This window comes from Asparagus officinalis, chromosome 8, assembly GCF_001876935.1.
Source record: "Asparagus officinalis chromosome 8, Aspof.V1, whole genome shotgun sequence".
In the NCBI taxonomy this organism is placed as follows: Eukaryota; Viridiplantae; Streptophyta; class Magnoliopsida; order Asparagales; family Asparagaceae; genus Asparagus; species Asparagus officinalis.
The window spans coordinates 14,181,142-14,191,038 of NC_033801.1; the positions used below are offsets into that span (position 1 = coordinate 14,181,142).

At 37.0% G+C, this 9,897-nt stretch overlaps 1 protein-coding gene across 1 annotated transcript; it reads left to right on the forward strand.

The window, feature by feature from the left end:
- Positions 1,110 to 1,856, forward strand: LOC109822670 (protopine 6-monooxygenase-like). The gene has a single exon (XM_020388903.1). It carries the CDS (start codon positions 1,110 to 1,112, stop codon positions 1,719 to 1,721), a length of 612 nt encoding a protein of 203 aa, XP_020244492.1. The 3' UTR covers positions 1,722 to 1,856.

Consider the following 9,897-nt stretch of genomic DNA (forward strand, 5'->3'; position numbering starts at 1 on the left):
CCTATTCTAAGGCATAGTGTATGACAATCAGGGCAAATATTTGAACTAAATATCACTATAAGAAACAGAGTTTGAAATGTCACGAATCATTAAAAAAAGGCAGAAGAATATAGATAGTACATTCTAATGAACTGCAGCACCAGAAATTTTAGAACAGAGGTATACTATTGTTCCATTAAAAGAAACAAAATTGTATTAAATTGCTTTGTTCCTGACAAAAGTAAATATGATGTACTAATAAGTAGTTACATTCTGTTGAAGTGTTATTGTTAAGTCATACCTATGTTGGTACGGGTACGGATACTGGTCTGGGACATAGCAAATTTGTACAATGTATGGTAGGGGGACACGCCTAGATAAATATTTATATACAGATATATTTTATATTGGAATTAATAATTGATATGAGAACAGGGATGAGAATTAAATTTCTTATAATATTTTTATGTTTCTTTTATAATGTGGACTATAAATTGGAAAAACACTGGTTTTTTAACTAAACATCCAACTGACCCTTCAAATACATAATCCGGAGCCTGACCTATGACCAACAAGATTGAAGAAATGGATGTTTAGTGTAGGATATATGTCCACAAAATATATGACAAGTGTTTTAAATTAAAAACATGCACTGTATAATTAAGTACATGCCCTAATAAATGTATGCATATATGCAAGGAGTGTCTAAGGAGTTTGGGTACATGTACGGGAACGGGTACGGCTTCAAACTAGAAGTACCCAGGTAACATAGACTCGTACACTACTTATAGAAAAAGCTTCAAAATAACTACTCTGGGCTGAAGCAAGTTATTGTTTGTTTCTTCATAGAAGTAGCATAATAATTGCTTAAAGTTCTTACATGAAAGTGTATACAGTTATAGGTACTTCACATTAGATTTAGTCCAACAGTAACACTTTTGTATGTAGAATGAGGTTAAAGGTTCTTATCCTGTCTTTTTTGGGAATATATTTTATTAATGGGGGTTTATAAAAAAATATGAGACCACTGAAAGGGCATTATACTCTTCTTCATCTAGTAATTTTTCAAATTTATATCATGTTTGACGATATAATAATTGCTCATAATTTTTTCTGCTATTGTAAAGGCTATGATAAGTGGGGGCGCTGACAACGTAACAAACTCTCTGATACTCACCCTAGCAGCCCTTCTGGACAACACACACGTCTTAGAAAAAGTCCAAGAGGAACTGGACACAGTTGTAGGCAGGAACAGTCTTGTTAAAGAATCTGACATAAAGAACCTAGTGTACTTTCAGGCAGTCATCAAGGAGACATTCCGATTGTATCCATCATCGAAAACAAACTTGCCACATGAGGCTGTAGAAGACTGCCAAATCCAGGGCTACCATGTCCCAGCAGGAACCCAACTACTTGTGAACATTTGGAATTTGCAAAGAGACCCACGTGTCTGGACAGACCCATATGAGTTCAAGCCAGAGAGATTTTTGACAAAGAGCCCACTTGATGTGAGAGGCCAGCACTTTGAGCTGATTCCATTTGGGTCTGGCAGGAGAGCATGCCCGGGGATATCATTTTCACTGCAAGTGATGCACCTTACACTTGCTCGTTTGATTCAAGCATTTGAACTGCGAGCGACAGGTCATGCCCCTAGTGACCGTTATTTAGCCGCAGATATTCCCAATCTCTCCTCATTAGAAATCATTCTCGCACCAAGATTATCCCCAGGTCCCTTTATATGATGGTAACATTAAGTATAATGTGCAGGTATTGGCAATAGAGTTGCCAATGAATTGCTAGTAACCAAAGATAATTATGGTGCTTTAATGGATGTAGGCATGCATCTACCTGTATTAATCACTCAGATAATAGTTATTGATGCCCTTTATGTTTTCTTCTTTCACTAAATTTATAACTATAAATTGCATTTCTTCTTTCTCATTGGAAAATGACCACAAATATACACAGAAACTTCTTAATGTAACACATACAAGTATTATTTGGACCAATTAAGAGGGTAACCTCAAAAAGTAGCTGTAGTATTTATTTAGCTAATCTTACTATAGTTTACTTACACTCATTCTATAACAGAATTAGTGTTTAAGTTTGTCGCAAGATTCAAAGAAGTTATTTTCAGCTCAGATTTAGTTTTCACCAACAAGAACAACAACAAAGCCTTTATTCTAAATTTATAGGGTCGGCTACATGAATCATGTTCTTCTCAGTTCTATTGGCGGTCATCTCCTCTGTTAAGTACTATTGTATCCATCTTAATTGCTTCAATCGAGGTTTTTTTAGGTCTACCTCTAGTTCTCTTTGCTCCATCAATTATAATTTTATCACTTCTCCTAACTGGCACATTTAGCGACCTATGTTGTCACCAAATCATCTCAACTGATTCTCTCTCATTTTATTCTCAATAGGAGTAAGCTCTAATCTCCTATAAAGCCACTCATTTCTTATTCTATGATTAGTGTATATTCGCAAGACGATGAACATTCTTGTTTAAACCACACTCATTCATTTTTATATGTTTCTTTTTAATTGCCAATATTTTGATTCATAAAGCAACTGCCAGTCTCATGACTTCAAACCTAAAACACAAATCATGAGTGTAGATTTGGTGATCAATGAGGGCATTCTCAAATCCCAATCAAGGTGTGCAATTGTTAACAGGTGAACTGGTGATGGAAGATGCACCACGGCATGGAGTAAATAATCAAATTCTTCCTCCAATTCACTAATGAGCTATAGTTTTTAGAATGTAAGAAATTTGAAAAGGAAAAAATATATATTCAGATAAATTCAACTAGCATGAGTTAATCATTATAGATATGGAGACAGGTTCTTGTACCACAAAAATTAGAAGAATCCCAAGAGATCTTTAGCATTTCAAAAAAAGCTCCAAAGAAAAAGAAGAAAAATTCAACAAACAGTTGGTGCGCATACAAGAAAAAGTTGGTGAATGGAGGCGTGTCACCTCCTACATACAAGCAATCAATGACGTTGATGGAGGTCGAGGATCGCCGACGGGAAAGAAGTTGAGGAGGCCGTTGACGCCGGCGCCGGCGCCGGCGACCCTCATCGACGGTGGGAGGATGGGAGTGAGCTCTTGTTAATTGGTCCACATACTCTACTTGATTTATGTGATCGCATCATTGGCAGGCTTATTGGGCCTGTCACATGGAAGAATATTGATGATGTTTTTGATACCCGAAGTAATCACAATAAACTGAAATAAAACATAAAATAATAATAATAAGAGGGGGGGAAAGATAAAACAATCAATGAACTCAAGTCGTTTCAAAGGACAAAGTCCCTGACAACCCATCTTTTATTCATGTTTTCTTCTTCTTCTTTTTTTTGGGGTGGTTATAATATATATTTTTATATATTTTTTAGAACAGAAAAGTTCCTCGAGATCTATTGTATTGATTCATATAAAATTTGATTTCAGATACATTCTAGATTTCTAGGAAGATCAGAGAGACAGGTACACTTATATTTAAGAGCAAATTGAGCAAGCATGTGCGCACAAGTATTGCCGGATCTTCGAATATGATTAACTGAGATGGATGTAAATTCTTTGAACAAAAGCTAACATTGCCGATCAACCAAATCAAAGCTTGTGGGATTTGCACGACATCAAGGAACATGTGAACTAAGCTTAAGGAGTCACATTCTAATTGATTACTCCTCGAGCCATTATTTTTGGAAAATGGAAGAGCACGAAGGACCAAACTCGCCAAAAGATAACAAATTCTTCCCGAAGTGATCTCTGGCAATAATCGCAAAAGCAGAAGCATCAACTCGAATGGTGACGTCAATATTAATCTTGATCATACCAAATGGAGGAGGTGACCAAGTGTTCGGCGAATGCAAGCTAAGGCAAGCACAAATATCTATCATTTTGGGTGTTAGTTGTTGTACAGAAACCTCGGCAAGTGTTAAATTAGTAGCTGATGACTTGTTAATGCCTTTGGATACCTTATCACATCTGGTTTTCCAAATGAACCAGGACACTGTAGTAGCAAAGTCAAGTGCTAGCTTGAATACATTTTTTCCATTGAAGAGAAAGAATGTTGAGTCCATGAAACAAGCTAATCCACAAAAAGTTTGGGCATTTGGAACCAAGAAGGAATCACAAGTTTTGGACCAAAGATCATTGGTAAAAGCACAGTTGACAAATAAAATATTCAATGAATTCTTGTTCTAGTTCACGTAAGGAGCAAGTTCCTATAGATTGCATTCCAGCCCCAAGATAGCACGCCTCGAGTTGTGAGGCCATTGTGCAAGGTCTTCCAAACAAAAATTTTCTCTTGGAGGGATCTATTTTGCTTTACATATAACCTTGAAAAATGTGTCCTAGTTGAGTTGACGAAGAGACATTCAGTTGGTTGTTCTTTCAAAGCAACATGTAAGTAGAGTTTGAATTAAAAAACCCCATCTGAAGAGTGTTGCCACCGCAAGCGGTTTCCCATCCACTCATCATCTTCCTCTAAAATTGTGCTCTCTATATTCAAAATAGCATCAGCAACGTCACTTGTGAAGGTGGCCTGAATAAGATCAACATTCCAACTTCTAGTCTAGGGTATCATAAGATCACACACCTGGCGAATAGGAAATTGTGTGTTAACAATATCATGTCATACATCAATTATTTTGCCAATAACAATATGCCAAGAAGATCTCATCTTGATAATATCATGCCCTTGAAGAATTAGTCTCCAGCTTGGTGAAGCATTTTAATGAATGGAAATTAACTAAAAGTCTTCACCTCTCAGATACTTGGCTGTGAAACAAGTAGCCCATAGACTATTTGTTCATTTTGAAAATTCCAAGTGAGCTTGGCCAGTAGACTTTAGTTGGCTTCATGACTGGCTGTTCCTGCATAGACACCCGCCCCCCCCCCCCGACGACACACACACACCAACCAAAAAATATAGGAGTTTGAATCTTCTTCCATGTTTCAAAATGCATTTTCCTCTTTGGAAAGAGTATGATCCCACAAGAAGAAACGACAAATTCAATCAAGCTTATCACACACCTTTCTCAAAAAATGCGAGGTTCCTATTTGATAGATAGGGAGAGAAGATAAAGTTAACTTGATCAATGCAATTCTACCCGCTTAGGATATAGAACCTTACCCTTCCAACCAATCATTTAGGTTTTACAAGCAACTCCTCAAAGTCCCTGTTCTGAGCTGATTTGTTTAGAATGCGAGCCCCCAAATATTTATCTTCTAACGTCATTTGTTGAACTCTGAAAATTGCATTAATCTCATGCTTTGTTTCATCAGTCGTTGAGGAGCTGAAATGGATGAAGGACTTCCCAAATTTGATTTATTGATCGGTGATGCTAGCAAAGGTTTCAAGCGTGACTTTGAGCACTCTGCATTCCATGATGCTGCATTTGCCGAACAAGAGAATATCGTCTGCAAACATTAAATGGGTGATTGATGGTCCATTTGCACTAATCTTGAGGCCATGGAAAAAACCGAGATTCTTATTTTGCTCGAGCATCTTGGAAAGAGCTTTCGTGATCGTGAGAAAGAGAAACGATGGTAAAGGGCATCCTTGTCATAGTCCTCTTTTATTGGTATAGTGTCATTTGGGTCTTCCATTAACAAGCACTAAAAAAAATAGCCATTGAGGTGCACCTATAAATAAGGGACCTACAATTCTCATCAAAACCACATAAATGTAAAATGAAGTCAAGAGCTCTCCACTCAACCTTGTCGATAGTCTTTTGGAGTTTGTGGATTGGTTGTCTTGGGTATAAGAGCTATGAAAGTGTGGTTAATTTGCTTCTGTAGGGAAGGTAATTAAGAGTTCCGAAGAAGCCTTGGATAAGAGTGGTGAGAAAAATGTAGAAAGACCATCTGGCCCCAATGACTTTAATGATGCAAAGATGCTAGAGTAAAAATGTAAAATTTGATGAAATCACCCCGCTCTCTTACATAATTGATGAAATCCTATTGATTTTGGTTCTGTTCATGGCACAAAAATGTAAAATTTGATTTTGTGATCTCCATTTACCGCCCGTACGACTCTAGAGCATTGCCTCCGACGCAACTCTTCCTTATTGAGAAGTTGTTAGAGATTATCATGCATGACCTTTTCTTTTGTGAGGTTCTCATTTGTTGGAGGTAGTTTTTAGATCTCACCAATTTCCAGCCGGAGTTCCACAAATTTTTTCCTCGCTATTATCATATGTTTTTGCCTTCCATTTCTAAGTTTGCTTTTGGGAAAAAACACATGTCTTGTTGAAGTCTTTGCCTTTAGACCATGCATCTTTGAGAATTTTTGTGAATTCAGGATGATTGGTCCATCTTGCCTCCAGCTTTTCTCTTTTTTACATTACTGCAGAGAGAGATAAGAATCGGATAGTGGTCAGAACTGGTGGCTGAGAGACGGAGTATTGTTGCACGAGGATAATCAAGTCTCCAATCTAGAGAGGCAAAACAACGGTCTGGTCTTTCTTTAACATTCAAGTTAGTTTACCGTTTATTCGACCAAGTGAAAGTCGGCCCTGCATAACCAAGATCCATGAGGTCTGCCATGTCAACAAAGTTCTTGAAATCTCAACTTGAGCACTAGTCCATATATTGCTACCTATCTTCTCTGATGGACTTAAAATAGCGTTAAAATCTCCGATGCAAAGACAAGGGGCGGTTATGCTTGTAGTAATTTGGAGGAGTTCATGCCATTATTCTTTCCTTTCCCATCTTGAAGGTGGCCCATACACACAGACCAAAGTCCAAACATTTTGGTGGCCAATTTCTACAATAATATAATGCAGTAAAGAAATTTTAGGAGTGGTGATGGAGGGATTGTTCTAGAGGAGGCACAAGCCACCAGTATAATCTGAAGATGGGATGACATGTGAGTTGGTAAAAGGAAGGCTAGGAAGAAGATGACTTAATTGTTTAGAGTCACATTTTGTTTCCGAGAAAAAATAGGATCTGATGGAGATAAGATTTGAGATGGAGGAGTAGGTGATGTCGAATTGTAGGGGTACTCCTCTCTCCCCTACAATTCCAAGATACATGATTCTCATATTAACACGTGCAGCCCTAGAAGATTGCCGCACATTTGGAGATTGTTATTTATGATATAAGTTTGCTTGGTGATGGTATTGGTTGATGGGTTTTGAGGCATTTAGTAGGAGAGGTTTTTGAGGTTTGATCGCCCTTTAATCTTTTGTGGCTAGTTTGTCGTGAAGAGAGTTGAGGAGTGAGAGTCATATGTGTTGAGTGCTCAGAGGGGGGTTGATGAGCTCTATGAATAATATAGACTTCTTGTGTTTTCTTATGGTTAACTGTAGGGTCAAAAAAAGTTAATGGTTCAACTTTGACTTGGACGAGTGGCTTGTGAGCAGAAGCAAGGAGAATGGAGAGGGAATCTTCTTTTGATGTTTTGGTATCAATTGTAATAGGAGTTTTCGTACTAAGTGGATTTGGGTTTTGAATATTTGTATCCGACTCTAGTGGTAGATGAGTAAGACTGTTGGTGGGAGGTTCAAGGTGGTTTTTGATGGGAGATAAGCTTTTGGCTACAGTTAGCATATTTGTACCGTTGGATATCAAGGGGAACTTTTCTATGTTTGATGTTGGGTGTTTGGCTGTTGGGTGTACTGGGTTTGTGATAGGTGAGATGGGTTGGCTTGGCTTGGTAATAGTAGCTTGTGACTTGGGCTCTTTTTGGTGCTCTATGTTAGTGTTGACTTTGGTTAATTGTGAGATGATGTTGTTTGTTTATAAAGCTTCGGAGGTGGATGATGTGGTGGCAGAGTTTTGAGAGGTGAAAAAAATGATATGTTGGCATTTGATTGGCACGTGTCTTGGAGAGAGTGCTTGGCGCTGCTTGGTGGAGATTGAGTGTTGTGTTGCTCTACCTGTAAACTTGGTCTATCAACAAGACTGTAGAAGTTGTGGATCTTGGAATTGATTGATTTTCGGATTTATGTGGATATGGAGAGGTGCTAGGGCCTGATTTCTTTGATCGTGCTTGTAGATCGGGGGGGATTTTTGGAGAACCAGATGCTCATACCGTTGCTTAACTCCTGGCTTAGAGAGATTGTCTAGAGTTTTGATGGCTTTCACTCTCTGCTTGCATATATTCATAGTATGGCCAATGAGACAGCAAAAGCAACAATATCGTAGGAGATGTTCGTACATAATTTGGATATGTATTTCCTTCCCATTTAATAGATAAGGGGGACCATGACACTGAGAGGTTGATCAATCAGCGTGCTCACTTTTACTCTGAGAAATATATGCCATCTCTCTTTTCTCATGTCAATGCTAACATCTTCCACTTTTCCCATTAGTGTTCCCAGTTTCGTTGCGATTGTAGGACATGAAGAGTCAGGTGGTATGCCATATAGTTGGTTCCATAAGGTGGTAGCGTCAAGAACATAATATTTTAGATGCATGTTAGCTACTCCTCTATAAGTTAGAATGGTGTCACATTGGAAGGACCAAGGACCTTTAATAAGGATGTCCTCAAGGTCATCTTTGGCTTTAAAATAAGTCATGCCTTAACTTTGGAAGTGCTTCTATGATGGTGACTTTATTGCCTAAACCCATGATTCCAACAAGTTATTTTTGAAATTGTTGATATTGAGGTACTGTTTGTCAACGAGAAGCTTGAAGAAGAGCATATTTTCTGGATTAAGAGTGTCTCTTGTGTCATTTTCCTTTACTAGAGCACTATTTTTTGGTTTGTCAAAGGTAGCGAGGGATTTGAGAAGTATGATCAGCTTATTGTCAAGTTCAATGGTTTCTTTATTGAGGATGTGTTTGTTGTCAGACATTTTGGTGTTTGTAAAGGTGGGTGAATAGAGTAGATGTCTGGTTTTATGGTATTAAAGGATTAATGTAGAATTTAAAATTTAAAATTTAAAATTTATCAAATAGATTAATTATTAGTTAACTTTGTTAATTTGGCAAGTAACAATATTTTTATAATTTTTTTAGGAAGAAGAGAAAGAAGAAAAATTATGACAAAGATGCAACAAAAAGGTAAAATAAAGAGGAAGATATAACTAGTTCCCACCCCACACCTAAACTTTGTGTTGTCCTCAATGCAAACTCTATGACGCACAAAGTAAAATAGATAAGAAATAAAACACTTACAGTTGGTCGGCTGACCTAGATGATAAATAATCTGCAATTACCTTTGGTGTGAGGAGAATGAAAAAAAAAAATTCATATTTTTTTCTATTTTTTTCTTCTTTTTTTCTTTTTTTACTAGAAAAGAACAAAAAACTCTCAAATGAGAAAAAAAAAATTCTTTTTATTATTATGAGACAAAACAAAACAGAGAATGTAGAATGAATGGTTCCACATGAAGAGCTCATATTCTACATCGAATCCTACCTTATTGCTAAAAATTCTCCCCCGAATTTTAAATAAATTCAAAATGAAATAATGAATGATGTGCTTAAATTCCAAATAGTCCAAGGTATTTCATGATTTCTGCAGCAATGTGAGGTAGGTATTACTGGTGTCATGCATTTTAAATTTCTTATTGAACTTAGATTCTTGATTTGGGAAGGTTTGTCATCTAACAACCAATTCTTCTTTAACAACTTCCTCAACCCTAAAATTCATGGTTGATGTATGAAAATTTGGTTGTTGTTTATTTTTTAAGAATCTAAGTTTATCAAGAAAGAGTTCTTCAAAAGTCGGTTCAAATAAATAAGTATTCAACACAGTTTCCTTATTCTGAAAAACCTGATCTGCTTTTTCTAACAACTCCAGCTGCTCACCAAAAATTTCCTCAAAACTCGAATCTGACTCATCTTCTTCTTATGTTCTTTTCTGAATGTAATTTATTTATAGAGGCTGATTATTTGGTTAGTCCTCTAGATTGAAAATGTTGAGATCAGCAGTCAATTTACTAAAGAGCAGCT

What these genes read in the sequence shown, in the direction of transcription:
- LOC109822670 (XM_020388903.1), top strand. Translation starts at nt 1,110, where the DNA reads ATGATAAGTGGGGGCGCTGACAACGTAACAAACTCTCTGATACTCACC.